This window comes from Callorhinchus milii, unplaced genomic scaffold (genome assembly GCF_018977255.1).
Source record: "Callorhinchus milii isolate IMCB2004 unplaced genomic scaffold, IMCB_Cmil_1.0 Scaffold2, whole genome shotgun sequence".
NCBI lineage: Eukaryota > Metazoa > Chordata > Chondrichthyes > Chimaeriformes > Callorhinchidae > Callorhinchus > Callorhinchus milii.
Genome location: NW_024704743.1, coordinates 118874493 through 118892728, shown reverse-complemented (window position 1 = coordinate 118892728; position 18236 = coordinate 118874493). Strand labels below are relative to the sequence as shown.

The 18236-nt window shown below is 45.7% G+C and overlaps 1 protein-coding gene across 1 annotated transcript; it reads left to right on the top strand.

Annotated features, from left to right (window-relative positions):
* The first annotated feature begins 1049 nt into the window (after positions 1-1049).
* aqp4 (aquaporin 4) lies at positions 1050-11997 on the top strand. Its single transcript, XM_007895092.2, has 5 exons — positions 1050-1163; positions 7639-8047; positions 8823-8987; positions 9109-9189; positions 11632-11997. Exons 1-5 carry the CDS (start codon positions 1132-1134, stop codon positions 11911-11913), a joined length of 969 nt encoding a protein of 322 aa, XP_007893283.1. The 5' UTR covers positions 1050-1131; the 3' UTR covers positions 11914-11997.
* Positions 11998-18236: the final 6239 nt, after the last annotated feature.

The following is an 18236-nucleotide window of genomic DNA, read 5'->3' as shown; positions in this document are numbered from 1 at the left end:
TTCATTTGATACAAAAGAGAAAACAGAACCTGTGTAAAAGCTCAGCTGGGATGATGAGTGATAGCTTCCCTGCTATCCTGAGAACTATCGCACTTACAATTCTCCCTTTCACTGGGTAAAAAAGCAGTAGAAGCTGCAAGTGATGTATTAACCAAGACAAGCGGACAATGCTGTCAGCCTTAGCTGAGTTGGAAGTATATCCGACTCTGAGACAGAAGGTCATGGGTTCAAGATCCACATCGGAGCTGTGAGCTCACACAGCCCCGGCAGACTCTCCAGTGCAGTGCTGGGAGTGTGCGGTATTGTGAAGGCGCCATACTTCAGATGACATGTCCAGATGGATGTTAAAGATCCTGTGGCACTATTCAAAATGAGAAAGGAATTTTTTCTAATATCCTGGCCAACATTTCCACCAAACCCTGCCCCTCCCCCACCCCACCCCCAAAAAACTTTATGGCTGTTTGTGGGACATTGTTGTGTACAAATTGGCTGTCGTGTTCACCTACAAAAGAATAGTAAAAGAACCTTAACAGTAAATCCTGTACAGTGCAATGAGGCATCCTTCCAACATGACTGTTGCAATATCGAATGCAAGGATTATTATGTATTGATGCCCTGATTGTGGAAATATTACACCTGAAGGGCACAATATCAATGCAAGTTGTCGTCATTATAGTTAAGGAGCTGTGGCTTCTTCAGAAGCATCCTATAAGCAGTGCAAAAGACTGGCCACCAAAGAGTGAGATGAGCTGAGATAATGAAATATAGTACTCACTGCATGGAAAGTTCAGTGTTAAATATAAATCATGTTGTGGTGTGGGTGGGGCGAGGTGTAATCTTCCATTGAAACTGCTCCTTGAGACACTTGGGTTCGTTCCTTTTCACTAATAAATTCAGTGCGGTGTCTAAATTAAACTGAGGTTTAAATAGGGAGCTCGTTTCCAAGACGTTAGCTGTGCGAAAGGTTCAAGTTCACATCATTGAGATCCCAAACGTGTCAAACTCTTAGCCTCTAGCTCACCTCAAGATCCTGGCAACCACCATTCACGCTCAGTCCCCACCTCACTTTTTAGACTGGAGATTGCTGCCTTCCTACCAGCCTTCTGCTTCCAGTCAACTCAACGCCTCGAAATGTGCGGACCACAAAGAGCTGAAATCTTTGGGTAAGGTTCATTTGCTGTTTGATGTTGTCAATCACTAGCTCTCCCTTTCCCTTCTCCATGTGTCAGCCTGGCTCAGTCGGTAGATCTCTCATCTCTGAGTCAGTGTGTGTTCAAATCACACATCGGGACTTGGAAATCGTATCGTATAAGGTATAGGGTTAGGATTAGGGTTAGGGTATAAGGTACCCCGTTGCAGTATTGAGGGTTGCGTTAGATTCCATGGCTCTATTCGCAAAAGGAGTCCTGTAGCTCAGTGGTTAGAGCACTCGCTTTGCAAGCGAGAGACCTGAGTTCAATTCCAGGCAGAGGGCGAAACCTTGGGCAAGTTTCCTTACTCCACACACCTAATAATAATCCTTCCAAAATAAAAAACAATAATAAATTGGTCATTTTCAATCTACGACTGTTTGTGGGACATTGCTGTGCGCAATTGGCTGCCGCGTTCGCCCACAAATATACAGTCAATTCACTTTACAGTGTGTTCTGTGAAGTGCTTTGGGACGTCCTCCCGACGTGAAAAGCGCTATATCAAATGCAAGGATTATTATTATTATTATTATTCTGTGAAGCACTTTGGGATGTCTAGAAGACGTGAAAAGCGCTATATCAAATGCAAGGATTATTATTATTATAAGGGAGTTTCTCCCAACAATCACCCAAATAAAATTGGTCACTCACTTCATGGCCATTTATGCGACACTGCTACATGTAAATTGTGTGCCATTTTTGCGCACCTACAAATACGCAGTCACTACACTTTACAGCAAATACATTACAGTATATAATGTGAAGTATATAATGTGCATTGCAGCACATAAACTTACTCCACACACACGCTTCTGTTTACCGGGCAGCAAGTAGGAACCCGCTTGTTAGTCGATTGGCGGATAGCTTTCCAGGGGTAATCATCCATCCAAAATAATAACAATAATAATAATTTGGTCACTTCAATCCACAACTGTTTGTGGGACGCTGCCGTGCGCAACTGGCTGCTGCGTTTCGCCCGCAAAACACACAGTCACTACACTTTACAGTATATCCTGTGAAGCGCTTTGAGACGTCTCGAAGGCGCGAACAGGGGCTACGTCAAGTGCAAGGATTATTATCATCATTCTTACAACAGGGTGGTAATGGGTCTTAGGTCTCAGTGAACGCAGGAGGTTGGGCTGGGCTCAGTCACTGTGGTGGGGTGGGGGTCAGAGACAGTGAGTGACACCAGGCTGAGCTGAGCTGGGCTCAGACACTAGTCACTGCTCTCTGGTCTCAGTGAGTCGTTTGTGTTGCTCCGGGCGCCCGTCCCGGCTATTCAGGTGTTGCCCTGAGCTGGGGGAGGGTAGTGGTGTGTGGGGTGGTTGGGAGAGGGAGGGGGGCGGGGGGGGGTGACGTGCTCAGCCTGGCAGCATATTAAAAGCGGATCGCCTGGGTCTCTGCGTTTACAATGTTCCCTTCACGCCTGGGAGGAGAGCCTGACTCTGAGCCTGATCCAGAGCCACAGCCACTCATCTCCTCTGTGCACACAAGCCACAGCCCCGCAGTGCCCTCCTCACACAGGTATTATTATTATTTATTATTATTTATTATTAACACAATCCTGCCACACACAAAAAAAAGCTTTTGAAATAATTTCTTGTGGGGTTTCCAATCGCTGAACATTGATGAATGCGACTGATATGGAGGGTTACAGCCCTGTTTTTTATATATATATATACATTGGCTTTTTGCATATTTTTTTGATGTTCAGAGGTTATAGCTTAATTTTCAGCCCTGTTTTGGGTGGGGGAGGGTGGGGGGGGTGGAGTGGGGGGAGGGGTGGGAGAAGGGCAGTATCTGTGGATGGTTCGCAGTTGGTGATGAATTTAATGAGATTGTTGCCTCCGTGTCGTTCTCCGCCACTGTCAAGCGCTCTAGGACGCTCACCTACATGAGGGGAGCAATATAAATTTGAGTTGTTGCTGTTGTTTTACACATTTAATGCCAAGTACTTTGTTGAATGCGGGCCAGCTTTTGTGACTGGTTTTCACGTTGATAAGAACAGAGAAGATCGCTCACACTAAGTGACATCTGACCTAAAAGTTCGCTTTGCGCGTTGGCCAGGAGTTGTGAAACTTTTTTTTAAAAAACTCGTCGTAAAAGTAGCGTCGGGTTGAAGTGAGTGAGTGCTTGAGGTCTAAAGAGACCGGTTGACAGAGTGGGACTGTGGATAGATCTTCTGTGGATAGATCTTCTGCTGTTTACTGAGACCAGGGATGTCTTTCCGACGTGAAAGGTCTATGTGAATGCAGTTCTTGGTGTTGGCAAATTGTTTTTTTTTAAATTTCTGAAATCGTGAAATTGACAAGCTTTCAAAATAATCGTAATTCAGTCTCTGAATCCACGACTGTTTGTGGGACGCCGCTGCGGGCAACTGGCTTCCGCGTCTCGCCCATAAAATACACAGTCACTACACTTCACAGTCTATTCTGTGAAGCACTTTGAGACGTCTCGAAGAGGTGATAAAGCGCGATATCAAATGCAAGGATTATTATTAATTCCTCCCCTCCCCCTTTTATTGCCTAAGGTCTCTGCACACGTGTGTGTGGGTAGGTGGCAGTGTGGGGGGTTGTTTAGGAGAAGAGACTGTTTCAATTTGAGTACTTTGATGTTTTAAGATTGCTCTTTGACTCCTATACTTTTCGAGACATTATTCTGTGTGGACAAAGCTCCCAATATATCAGTATAAGTTGTTATAAGTTATCAGCATCTCGGGACATCCTCACGATGCATAAGGCACTATACAAATATAATCTGTTGTTGTTTCAATGCCACAACAAGTCCAGTGTAATTGTAGCGTAACTTCTGTTTAAAAAAAACTGTGAGAGGGCATCACATATTCTAGTCGATTGATGTTCAAGACATTCCCTCCACCTCGTGCCCTCTGTGCCAATCTTCAGATCGTACCTCCCCTTTCTCCACCGCATCAAACCACGCCATTGTTGAGCACTCCGACTCTCTGCCTGGCACGAAGGGTGCTATAAATGCAGATTGCTTTGTTGTTATTTTTAAAGCCAACTCTCCCTCCTCTCCCCCATCCCCCCATAAATGGAGTTGTGGCTTGTTGCGAGCCCAGGGGTGGGGGTGGGGAGGTGACCAAAGACGTGATGGAAGAGGAAAGTCTTCAGGTGTGATTCGAAGACAGGCAGAGAGGGGGCAAGACTGAGAGATTGAGGCAAGGAGTTCCAGAGGTTCGGGCGTAGTGGCTAGCAGCACAGCCACCAATGGTGGAGCGGAGTGGACGAGGGACGTGCAGCAGACCTGGCCAGCTGAGCAAAGGGAAAAGGTAGAGCCAGGTGTGAGCAGCTCACACAGGTAAGGAGGTGCCAGGGAGTGAGGAGATTTGAAAGTGAGAGTGAGCATCTTGAAATCGATCTGTTCTGCAACAGGGAGCCAGTGGAGCCTGGCAAGGACTGGGATGATGGGGGTGCAGAGCCTGGTATGGGTGAGGACATGAGAGGCAGAGTTTTGAACCATTTGAAACTTGTTTATAGTGGAGCTGGAGAGACCGGAGAGGAGTCCATTGGAAGCATCGACTTTGGAGGTGGCAAAAGCCTGATTGAGGGTTTCAGCAGCATTTGAAGGAAAATAGGAGCAAAGACGGGCAATGTAACGCACGTGGAGGAAAATCTTCCTGGTCAGGCACTGGATGCAGGGTAGGAGGGATAACTGGGGATGGAACCTAACATCAAAGTTACACACAGGTTTGGTGAGTCCAAGGAATAGGCAGGGAAGGTTAAGGATTTCAGAACCACAGGTGAGAAGACATTAATGGGAGCCAAGGGGAATGGCTTCCATCTTGTCCATATTCAGCTGCAGAAAGTTAGCACTCCTTCAGGCCTTGATGTCAGACAGTCAGAAGGTTGGTAGGACTGGGGTTGTGACTGGAGGAAGAAAAATAAATTTGCGTGTCATCGTAAGTTTTATCTGATTGATGACGGTTTCGAGGGATGAGGTAAAAATGCGGGTAACAGTGGTTGCAACAGTAGAGGAGGAAATAGGAATTCTGGAAGACAAGGGAGAGGTTGAGAGGGTGAGCAGGGAGTGGGGGGTCGGTGAAGGAAGAGAAAACAGCCAAGTGGATGTTGTCTATTTTCGATATGAAGAAGTCCAGGACCTCTTCACATTTAGCAGCTGAGATAAGGATAGAGGATGCTTTAAGGAAGAGCACAGAGGAGGTGACGTGTGGTGGAAAACAATTAGGACCATCTCCTTTTGCTCAGGTGGTGGGGGAATCTAGCCTTGCTGAGAGGTACACATTGAGTGGTGACCGGTAACAAAATTCCTAACAGCTGAGACGTTAAATTGAGGTCCCATCTGCCTCTCCAGGTGGATGTTAAAGATCCTGTGGTGCTATTCAAAGTTATACAGGCCCTTCACCTGGCTCCTCCTTTGCCTCCTTCATCGCACTTCTCAAGACCCTCCTCTTCGACCATAATTGTGGTCACCCTCCTAACCCCACCCTCCCTGCCCTCCACCTCTCCTGATCCTAGCCCCCCCTTACTGTCCAGCTCCTGACATGAAAGGCACTGTACCAATATAATTTGTTGTTGTTGTTGTTGCTCAAATTGGCTCAATTGTTGCTCATTATCCCTAACACTGGGGATCATCCTCATCGCTCTCCTCTGCACTGCCTCTAGGGGTTGGGCAGAACCCATATGTGGCAGTGACCAGAACTGAGCACAGCGTTTTAGGTGTGGTCTACAGCCTGACTGAGACATCTGAGGATGTATATGGATCCCATAAAATATTTTCCGCTTTGATTCACAGACTCTCAAACCTTTCATCTCCTGTACTTTACCTGAAGTTCAATCTCAGGTCAGAACTCCATTTGGGTCTATTACTAGCTGTGCAGAGAGCGGTGCAAGGCACCAATTGACGGCTCGGTGTAATTGACTTCTATCACAACTCATATCCCATGTAATGAGTAACTAACATTGCTCTGCAGTAAATTTTTGCTGAATTCTTGACCTCGCTGCGTAAATAAGGGCAATCAAAACCCAGTGAAGTGTAGCCCTATTCTTTCATGTGGAAAGTTAAAATAGGATTTTATTGCTGCTGTGTTTTTTTAACAGGTTTTCAATAAAATGCAATTTACTTTCGTACAGCGCATTGAAAGTCTCAAAGCGGAGTTGGATGATGGAGGGTGGTAGAAAGGTGACCCAAAGTGCAGACCAAGAGATGCATCATGAGACGTTTCTTGGGCGAAGGAGTTGGAGGGATTCCGGGATGGAATTCCAGAGGGCAACATTCTTCTGAGTTTTAAAATATATATAAATATTTAATAATGAAGTAACTTAAGCAGCAGCTCTCTCTCTCCAAATCTCACTTTATTCCTATCAATAAGCCTTTCAGAATGTTATTAGCAATCCATTGAATGACAGTTGGTATGGAGAATGTCTGATTCCCCCTGCGAAGGAATTTTAAGCCCAGTTACTGTGCAAACGTTGTTTTGTGGGTGATGCACAGATGGCAGGTCAGAAGTATTGTGTGTCAGTATGAAACACAGATCCTTAAGATAACTTTAAACATCTCACCAAAGAACTGCAAGCATTTTGTTTGAACATTTTGTGCAGTAAATTGGCAAAGCACAAATTAAATTCCACTGGAACATATGAACACAAGAGATTCGGGGGATGGTTACCAAGCACTGTGGTGAAAATCCTGCTTACAATGCACTCCACATCGGGACTTGGAACTCAAGTAGTCTAGATTGACACTCCAATGCTGGGTGGTGGGTGGTGGGTGGGGGTGAGGGGGGAGGGTCGGAGATGCCACCCTTTAGATGAGACTTTAAAACAAGGTACCTTCTGCTTGTTCAGGTGGATGTTACAGAGAGAAGGGAGTTTCTCTCCCAGTGGCCTTGGTAATAATCCCCTGAATAAAATTGATCAATCCCACCCCCTGCACACAGCCTCCCGCCTTGGCTGTTTGTGGGATATTGTTGTATGCACACTGTGCTCTGAGACTATAACCTGCATGAAAGTTTTCAATGCTTCTTGTTGTGGTGGTGGTGTTGGCTGCCAACAAATACACAGTCACGACTCTGCAACTCCTTGTAAGTACTGTAAATCCAGTGTGATCGTAACATAACAAATGTTGCTATAGATGCTATATCATTGATGCTAGATCAAATCCATGACAATTATTCTAAGTCAAATCACAAAAAGCTGAGATTTGCTACTTCAGTGTACCTCTGATCCCTTAAAAAAATTTGGCCACTGAATCCACGACTGTTTGTGGGACACTGCTGTGCGCAATTGGCTGCTGCATTTTGCCCACAAATATACAGTCAATTCACTTTACAGTGAATATTCTGTGAAGCGCTTTGAGACGTCTCGAAGACACGATAAGGAGCTATATCAAACGCAAGGATTATTAACATTAAAGACATTCACTTCCTAAGACTTAGATTGTCTGTTTGTGTTTTTTTCCTTTACCGCAGGAAGTGCTCACAGCTGTGCAACTGTGAGACGATCATGACAGCGTTTAAAGGGATCTGGACACAACCGTTCTGGAAAGCAGTCTCTGCAGAGTTCCTGGCGATGCTTATTTTCGTGCTGCTCAGCCTGGGCTCCACCATCAGGTGGAATGGGAAGGACCAGCCCATGGACCTGGTGCTCGTATCGCTGTGTTTCGGACTCAGCATCGCTACCATGGTGCAGTGCTTTGGACACATTAGTGGGGGTCACGTTAACCCTGCTGTCACAGCAGCCATGGTCTGCACCCGGAAGCTCAGCCTTGCCAAGGGATTGTTCTACGTTGTTGCCCAGTGTCTCGGCGCCATTACTGGAGCAGGAATCCTCTACCTCATCACGCCTTCTAGCGTCGCAGGTGGACTGGGAGTTACCAAGGTAACGAACTCCAGGCAATAATAATAATAATGATAATCCTTGCATTTGATACAGCGCCTTATCACCTCGTCGAGACCTCTCAAGGCGCTTCACGGAATATGTTGTAAAGTGAATTGACCGTATATTTTGTGGGCGAAACACGACAGCCAATTGCGCACAGCAGTGTCCCACAAACAGTCGTGCATTTAAGGACCAAATCTATGTTATGCTACAAGTACTAAAGGGGAAGAAATAGTTGCTGTGGATCAAACGCAGGTGTCAGCCTGGCTCAATTGGTAGCACTCGCTCGCCTCTTGGGTCAGACGGTTGTAGGTTCAAGGCCCACGGCAGGACTTTGAACTCATTTAGTCTAGACTGATGCTCCAGTGCAGTGCTGGGGGGCACTGCTTTATCACAGGCGCTGTCCTTCGGATAGACACAAAACCAAGGTCTCTCCTGCCTTATTTTGTGAACGTTAAAGATCGTACGACAAAAAGAGAAGTCTCAATCCCTTCGCCCCTTCATCTATCTTTAAATCCTGCCTTAAGACTTACCTCTTCAACTGGGCCTACAGTCACCTCCCCCTCCCTTTCTCTCTTGCTTGGGGCCCACGACTGCCACTCTGCAAAGCAATTCTGCGTCAAACAGGTCCTATACGTTGCTCTATAAATGGAATCTTGTTGTTGCTGTTGTTCTGTTGTAGTTGAGTAAGACTATAAAGACTATAAATAACACACTTAGGTGCTATGCGTTTTGTTTCCGTGTGATATGACTTACCTTTTGTTTTATATTTCAGGTAAATAAGCAGCTGTCAGCCGGCCATGGTTTGCTGGTGGAGATTTTCATAACCTTTCAGCTGGTGCTTACCATCTTTGCCACTTGCGATCCCAAACGTGAAGACCTCAAAGGTTCATCTGCTTTGGCGATCGGTTTCTCTGTGGCTATTGGGCACATGTTCGCCGTAAGTCTTGTATCTCACATGAATCCACCATGACATTGGTAGCTTATGATCTTCTTCGTATTGTTTTTCAGGAATTTTTATTTAGGACATCCTAACCTAAACTTTTCTTTTCCTTTCATAGATTGACTACACTAGTTCCAGCATGAACCCAGCCCGATCCTTTGGACCAGCAGTCATTATGGGAAAATGGGAAAACCATTGGGTAATTTGTTCTAATAATAATAATAATAATAATAATCCTTGCATTTGATATAGCACTTTATCACGTTGTTCAGTCATTTCAAAGCGCTTCAAAGAATATATTGCAAAGTGAATTGATTAGGCGAAACACGGGAGCCAATTGCGCACAAACAGTAAAGGATTGAGTGACCATTTGTTTGGCGATCCGTCAATTGACTAACAACCGGTTGCTACTTACTGCCAGGTGAACAGAGACGTGTGGAGTAAGGAAACTTGCCTAAGGTTTTGACCCGCCCGGGAATCGAACCCAGGTCCTTTCACTTGCGAGACGAGTGTTTTACTCCACTACACCATGAGACACCTTAGCTTATATATTATAACATAGTATATAGCAATGCATTTGGAATAGTGCCTCATCACGTCGTCGAGATGTACACAAAACACTTCAAGGGATGCACTGTAGTGACTGTGTATTTTGTGGTTGGATACGACAGCCAATTTGAGCATAGTGAGTCAAAGACGATATTCCTGGCCACTGAATGCTGGCAAGGACAGTCAGGTGGGGGCGGGTAATAGAAGAGGTGGGCTGGAGGGAATCTACATGCACGTGGGCCTGCAGAATTTTTAATCTCTCCATTTCGCGCCCTGTCCACCTTGGTGCAAATTCCGGAAACCCGGGGTTTAGGACACCCTCCCCGACCCCGACCCCCAGCTCGGGTCCAAAACTCTGTCCAGCGCCTTGGGACGTCCTCCTGACGTGAAAGGTGTGAAACTAATGTAATTACTGTATACTCCCTCCCTACAGTCCTTCTATTCAAAGTGGAGTCTTGTTGAACTTAGCCAGGCCAACCAGGCCTAACTGGGGCATCAACAAACACACCAAAACTCACTTCTCGGTTCTTGTAAAGTCTTACTTAAACTATTTCTAAAAATACCTTGTTACTCCAGCAACATCAACAACAACAACAACAAGATTTCACTTATAGGGCGCCTTTCACGTCGGGAGGACGTCCCAAGGCGCTGTACAGTTGGGTCAGGACCCGAGCAGGGGGGAAATGGTCAGGGTGAGGTGAGGGGAGGGAAGGGAGCGAGGAGGGGGTAGAGAGTCGAGAGGGGAGCTGAAGGCACGGTCAAAGAGAAAGGTCTTGAGACCGGCCTTGAAGGAGGAAAGGGAGGAAGCGGTGAAGGCACTGGGGGATGGAGTTCCAGAGCCTCGGGGCTGAGAGGCTGAAGGCCCGGCGACCGATGGTAGGGCGGTTGGGGCGGGGGATGTGGAGCAGACCGGAGCCAGAGGAACGGAGGGTACGGGCAGGTAAGTAGGGGGATAGTCGGTCGGAGAGGTAGGAGGGAGCAAGGCCGTGAATGGCCTTGTAGGTGAGGATGAGGATCTTGAAATCAATCCTCTAGGGGATGGGGAGCCAGTGGAGGCGAGCGAGGGTGGGAGTGATGTGGTCCCGAAGCCTGGTGCGGGACAGTACACGAGCTGCAGAGTTCTAAATGACCTGCAGCTTGTGGAGGCAACATCAACAAGTTATATTTGTATAGCACCTTTCACGTCAGGGGTACATCCCAAGGCACCGAAATAAGGCGCAGCAATAAAGAATCAACATTGCGAGGAGTCGTATAACTGAACAGAAAGGATGCAAGTAAATACACAGTCACTACACTTTACACAACAACTTGCTTTTATATAGCGCCCTTCACTTATATAGGTTAATAATAATAATAATCCTTGCATTTGATATAGCGCTTTTCACGTCGGGAGGATGTCCCAAAGCGCTTCACAGAACACACTGTAAATTGAATTGACTGTATATTTGTGGGCGAACGCGGCAGCCAATTGCGCACAGCATTGTCCCACAAACAGTCGTAGATTGAAAATGACCAATTTATTATTGTTTTTGGTTTTGGAGGGATTATTATTAGGCTCTGTGTGGAGTAAGGAAACTTGCCCAAGATTTCGCCCTCTGCCTGGAATTGAACTCCAGTCTCTCGCTTGCAAAGCGAGTGCTCTAACCACTGAGCTACAGGACTCCACAAGTCTTCCACAAGTCCTCCACAAGACACTCCTTTAATGTCTCGGAGCGCCAGGACAGAGTGGGAGTAGCAGAGTGTGGGGGAGTGGGGAGGTGTTAGGATCAGGAACATTTTCAGAGGGAGCAGTTTGGGTCAGAGTGGCAGCCAAAGCGCGCAGGCGGAGACCGAGAGCGAGTGATCAGCGGGCAGCATCAGCCTGTGAGCCAGGGATTGTTTTGCCCACAATGTACGCGGTCACTTCCCTATCCAGTGTATTCTGTGAAGCTCTTTGAGGCATCTCAATGACGTGACAATGTACTTTATCAGATGCAAGGATTATTATTATCATACCGGGCGCCAAGGTTGCACACTGGCTCAGTGAGTTTGGGGGAGGGTGAGGAGCATTCGTCTTTTCATGGTGTCTTTTTCGTTTCCTGTTTCCCTGCAGATTTACTGGGTGGGGCCCTTGATAGGTGGAATAGTGGCAGCTGCCCTCTATGATTACCTATTCTGCCCAGACAAGGCGCTGAAGGATCCCTTTAAAGATGTTTTCAAATCCACCCAACCTCCTGGAGGCAAATACGTGGAAGTAGAGGAGAACAACAGGACTCAGTTCATCGAGTCCGAGGACCCGGGTGTCAAACCCGTGACCTCCCAGGTTATCGACATCGATCAAAGCGAGGAGAAGAAGGAGAAAGATTCCACGAATGAACTTCTCTCATCTGTATGACTAGCAAGAAGCACTGAAAGCAGAGAGCCGCCTTGTAAGAGGTCAAGAGACAGTGTTATTTCTATTAAGGAAACTGATCTGCTATAAATTAGGTGGAAGCGTATATCCTTTTGAGGGCTAAAGTGGCACAGATATCACCATCTTTTTTAGGGTTGGGGTTGTAACAAAGTGTTATACCAATGTCTGAGTTTTCTTTTAAGCTCTTTACTCTTCAACTCATCCCACCCATAGTCCAGCAACATACAGTCAGCTGTGCAGAAAATGAGTTGGATAAACATGAGAGATCAATAGGGACGGGCGGGCTGTTGGAAGGAACGTCATTAAGTTCCTTAAGTGGAGTCCTGTAGCGTATTGATTAGAGCACTCGCCTCGCAAGCGAGAGTACCTGGGTTTGATTCCCAGGCAGGGTGAAACTTTAGGCAAGTTTCCTTACTCCACACACTTCTGTTAATCTAGCAGGAAGTAGGAACCCGGTTGTTGGTCAATTGGCGGATCGCTTTTCTGGGGGTAATAATCCCTTTGAAAAAAAATAATAATTTGGTTATCGATCCACGACTTTTTGGGCGGCACTGTTGGGCACAACTGGCGTGTTTCGCCCATACAATATACAGTCAAATCTCTTTCCATTTACTTATTAATCCTCAGAAAGTCAGTGTACCCGGCCTGTCCGTGGACACAGCATCTGATTGCGTTGGATAAGACATCTTGGTAATCCAGTTGTCGAGGTCACGCCCCATTGTTCTGAACTCAGCCACATGCCACTTGTAGTCTATTTGGAGTTTTTATTTGAGGAGCTTCCAAATGTCACTGTTAGTCAGGAAAATATGACTGCACACACACAAAAAAATCCATGCTTTCTGGCCATGGTAACTAAGGGCCTCTCTGTTTTCAGTGCTGCACACATGCACTACACTTGTAGAAAGTCTATCTTTTAGGCGCTCCGAGATGCCATCCGGTATGAAGGGCGCTATATAAATGCAAGTTGTTATCTTTTAAGAGATGAACTTATTTCTACGTGTATTAGAAGATTGTTAGTTTTCAGCGCCCCCAGACGTAATCCTGTGTGAAGGGCGGTATATAAGTGCAAATTGTTGTTGTTGTTCTTAGACGGGTTATGCCTAAGTGACTTCTTCCCTTCCCATTTGTGTTCAAAATATTTTAGCTGAACATATGTAGATGAAACCTGTTAACCCTAGTGGGGGAATCCAGAACAAAGGGACATAATCTTGAAATTAGAGCTAGCCATTTAGGAGTGAAATCAGGTAGAACCTTTTTCACACATAGGGCAGTGAAAATCTGGAACTCTCTCCCCCAAAGGGCAGTGGATGCTGGATCCATTCACATTTTCGAGACCGAGATGGATAGATTTTTGTTAGGTAAGGATATCAAGGAATATGAAGCAAAGGCAGGTAATTGGAGTCGAGGTACAGATCTGCCATGATCTAATAGAATGGCGGAACAGGCTCGAGGAGCTGAAAGTCCTACTCCTGTTCCTGAAGGCCAAAACCCGAATGGACAAACAGCGGGAAGCTGGGTAGACGATGCTTACTGCGATGCCAACCTGGGTTAAACTCCAGCAAAGCCTCAAAGCATGTGTTGGACTACTCAAGCCTTGAGTCTTGCCAACTTGACCCTGATTCTTTCTGACCTTAGGTGAACAGGGTGTGTCTCCATGCCAGACAGGTAAAGGTTTTCCATCCATATCTGGGTACTTTGATTTGGTTTTGATACTCTTCAGAATGGCGCTGGGTTTCCACATATGTAAGATACCCCATTGAGAATATAATTAGAAATGAAGTGTTGTCAGGTGGGCAAATACAGCAACCAGTCTGCACCAGGTATGACTCGCGGACAGCATTGTCTTGCCTGGCTCAGTTGGTAGTACCCTCGGCTCTAGGTCAGATGGTTGTGGGATCAAGACCTTACATTGGACCTTGGAACATATAACCTAGGCCGGTACCCTAGGTGTCGTTCTACAGATGAGACATTCAACCTAGGTCCTGTCTGCCTGTTCAGGTGGACGTTAAAGATCCCATGGCAATATTCAAAAAAAATGTGAGTTTCTCTCCCAGTGGTCTTGCCAATAATCCCGCAGATAAAATCGATCATTCACATCATGGCTGTTACAGCACCTTGGAACATCCTCCCGACATGAAAGGAACTATTCAATTGTATTACAGTAGAAACTCTTTGAGACGTCCTCTCGGCATGAAAGATCCTGTACCTAATGTAAGAATTGCGATACATGTGAAGAGGCGTGTGGAGAGCAAGGTATTGACATCCTATTTTGAAATGGAAAAGGGTAACTAACACATGAGAGCTGTGATTCATACAGCATTTGATATAATGCCGGCAATTCGCCTGCAGTGGATATGCTGTACTATACTTTACGATTTCCCAAGTTGGTTTGGAATAGCTGTTCTGTAATCGACAAGCCCTTGTTAATGCAGTTCCTCTCAGATTAATTCTCAATTTCTCACTCCCAGCCCCCAGAGTCTTATCATTCTGTAGCAGGAATCCTTCAAATAGATACAGCTATAAAATAGAACTTCCGGCCTTAAGATCTATCCTACCGATCAGATCCAAGGTTAAGTACTTACTTCTACACAAATGCACCTGTTTAATTTCTAGAACATTAACTTTGAAAAGAATTCTCTTAGCCGCAATAGTGAGAAATGATTGCTTGAGAACTCTTCTTTCCATTTTTCAATTATTTTTATGCTTTTGCTGTTTTTTTTTCTTGAGCTGAACAAGGAACTATCTGCAAAGCACATTCCATTAAATAACGCACAGTTAAGATAACAATATCCAGGTTTTCTGTTTTTCTACTCAGTTGTGTTCTCTTCTGCATTCCTGCTGCCTTACTGTGTTTTTTTTTGGTTCAGTTCATGGAGGGAAGTGACTTAGAGTTATAAAGCATCATTAAAAAAAAATTATTCTTAAAAAAGTTTATTAAAATTATTTATTATGATCATGCACAACCAATACAATGATTTTTTTTGTTCGTTTCGATAGAACTTCTTACTCGTTTACTAAATGCATCTGCCCACTAAACACACAGTCATTACACTTTCAGCGCCTTGGGACGTACTCCCGACATGAAAGGTGCTGTATCATTAATTATTATTAATATTATCCTTACAGAAATCTCACCCTACTGTCCTCCCATCACAGCATCGCATTTCTGTCTAGTAATAAAAGTTTTGTCAATGAAATAAATCAAAACAGATTCATTGCTCTTTTGTCCAGTTATGAGCAACCTCCCATCAGGACAGGTCATGTGGAAATACAGTATAATTTCAGCCAATGTAAGTGTTTATGGTGTTACTGTGCAGTGTACTAGAGTACAGAGGGTGATGTCTCTGTTCAATGGAACTGTAACCTCCTGTTCATTGTGAAATGATGGAGTGAAATTTACGTCTCGGAGTGCAGCACAGTTGGACACCGAGAGAGGGAGAGGGGGGAGGTGACCAGAGGTGCGGTCGAAGAAGTAGGATTTCAGGTAGGTAGGATTTAAAGATGGATAAAGGTGTGGTCGAGGCAGGGAGACTGAGGCAGGGAGAGAATCCGGCAGAGGAGTGGGGTACGAACATTTATGGCGTTTCATTATGAAATCTGCAAACCTTACCCTGGTGTGTCTTAACCAGTGAGTGTCTGCTATAGTACAAAGGAAATGTGTCCAAAGGAAATATGGTGCAGTATATATCTTTAGAACAGGTGAGGACAGCTCTACCGGCTTGCTTCATTTTGATCCCCTTCTCAAACTCTCTGAACTGGTTGCCGAGCTTGGTGACCGGTTTAATCGCTGATTCTCTCGTCTCCCTCGCATTCAGAGCCTCACCCACACCATCTTTCCCTCAATGAATTGCAAAGTTGCTCACTTCTGTTCCTATCCCTCAGCCAATGCCACTGAAACACTCCCTCACACCTTTGTCACAGCCTGCTTATATTTTCCCAAAGTACTCCTCGCCCGTCTCCTTCCCTCTACCATTCACGAGCTGCAACTCATCCGAAACACCGAGGCCCGCATCCTGACAGACACAAACTCCACACGCCTACCACCCCAGTCTCATTGGCTCGCTGTTTCTGAGTGGATCGAGTTCAAGGTCCTCACTCTCACCCACAAAGCCATCCATTCCCTGGCACCGCCTTATCTCTCCAATCGAGTCCTACCCTACACCTCCGCTCAGCTAGCTTGGCCTTGCTCAAACTCCACCTCTTTGAACCACCTCTATGGCCACCTCCCTCCCCCTTGCTCAGCATCCAGCCCCGTCCATGTAAAGCCGTCGGAGACAGTACCCTATGTGAAAGGCATTCTATAAATGCAAGTTGATGCTGACAGCATCACCATCCAAGGATGCACACTCCACCTCACTGAGACAGTCTGGAACCTTGTCATCTTGTTTGACCCTCAATTATCCTCTCTACCTCACATCCGTGCCAGGACCCGCTCTGCCTCCCCGCACCTCCGCAATATTGCCCAGCTCCGCCACTGTCTCACACCGCAGGCTGCCGAGACCCTCACACACGCATTCATAACATCCAGGGTTGACTATGCAAACTCCTTGCTTGTCGGCCGCCCTAACTCCTCCCTCCATAGGCTGCAGATCATCCAGAACTCTGCACTCATGTCCTCTCCCGCACCAGTCTCCATGACTCTATCACCTCCATCCTTACCCACCTCCACAGGCTTCCCATCACTCAGAGGATACAGTTCAAGATCCTTACCTTCAAAGCCCTCCAAGGTCTTGCTCCTCTGCGACCTCCTAACCCGCTACCATCCTGCCTGCTCCCTCTGTTTATCCAGCAGTAAGTAGAAACTCAGTTGTTAGTCAATTGGCGATACCGCTTTCCGGGGATAAACCCCCCCAAAAAATAATAATTTGGTCATTCAATCCATGACTGTTTTTGTGGGACACTGCTGTATGTAATTGGCTACCGCATTCGCCCACAAAGTACCTTATCAATTCCTTTCACAACATATTCTGTGAAGCACTTTGAGATGTCTCACCGACGTGATAAGGCGCTATGTCAAATCCAAGGATTATTATTATTTTTACAGGAGCAATGCGGGTCTGTTTAATTAAAAGGAGCATTAAATCTATCAGTTAAAAACCTTGAACAATCAAACATATTTGTTTAAGTACCAGGAAACTCGATCAGTTTAATTTCATCAGTGAGTTCCAAGAAATTGAAGCTAATTCCATAATAAATCATTTTAAATTGAGCGTCCCGAGCCTCGGCTTGCTATTGACTGGGAAGTGCACTCTGTATTTTATAATTAGCCCCTATTAGTATAATTCAGGTGATTGACGCTTTATAAATCTCACTCATGTTCTCACTCATCTCTCGGATTTAGCTTCTCTGGGATTCCCAAGCCATGGTTCTCGCCAATATGCACCTAACACTCTCCGGCAATAGGTAAGTAGGGTGCGCGCCCATCCGAGGAGAGAGGTTGCACGTTCCATTCCAAAAGTTGTGAATTTCCATGTGTAGGTGGGATGCACGGAACTCTCAGTTTGGTTCGGATGCTCTTAGCATTGGTTAGAGCACTCGCCTCGTAAGTGAGAGGACCTGGGTTTGATTCCCGGGCAGGGCGAAATGTTAGCCAAGTTTCCTTCCTCCGCATACTTCTGTTTACCTAGCAGTAAGTAGGAACCCAGTTGTTAGTCAATTGGCGGATCGCTTTTCCCGGGATAATAATCCCTTTAAAAAATGTTTTTTTTAATAATCAGTATTTGGCCACTAAATTCACGACTGTTTGTGGAACACTGCTCTGCGAAATTGGCTGCTGCGTTTTCCCCACAAAATATAAAGTTAATTCATTTTTACGGTATATTCTGCGAAGCTTTGAGACGTCTCAAAGATGTGATAAGACACTATATCAAATGCAAGGATTATTATGGTTATTATTCTTAAGCACGGTGATGGGTTCCAGTGTGTGTTGGACACCCGGTAGACCAAAATAAAAGCCTTGTTTCTGTCAGCACGCCTGCTCAGATATAATTAGGCTTTGGCTTCACTGTCAGGATTTATACAGCAATGTTCTTGCACTCAGCCTCAGGAACTGAGAAAAAAATCATCCAAGCTAGAGCTAGCTGGAGGCACAATCAGAAAGGTCACTTTTATTATTGAGCAAGATATTATTTACGTGAAAGCACAGACCTGAAAAGTCTGCCGATGGGGGCCTTAAGGTTTAATTCTGTTGCCCGTAGAATCACGGAAGCTTACAGAAAAAGTCCATTCGGCCCATCGTGTCTGTGCTGGGTCATTGAGAGAGCAACGCTTTCAGTTCCATTTATCTGCCCTTCCCCACACCCCCC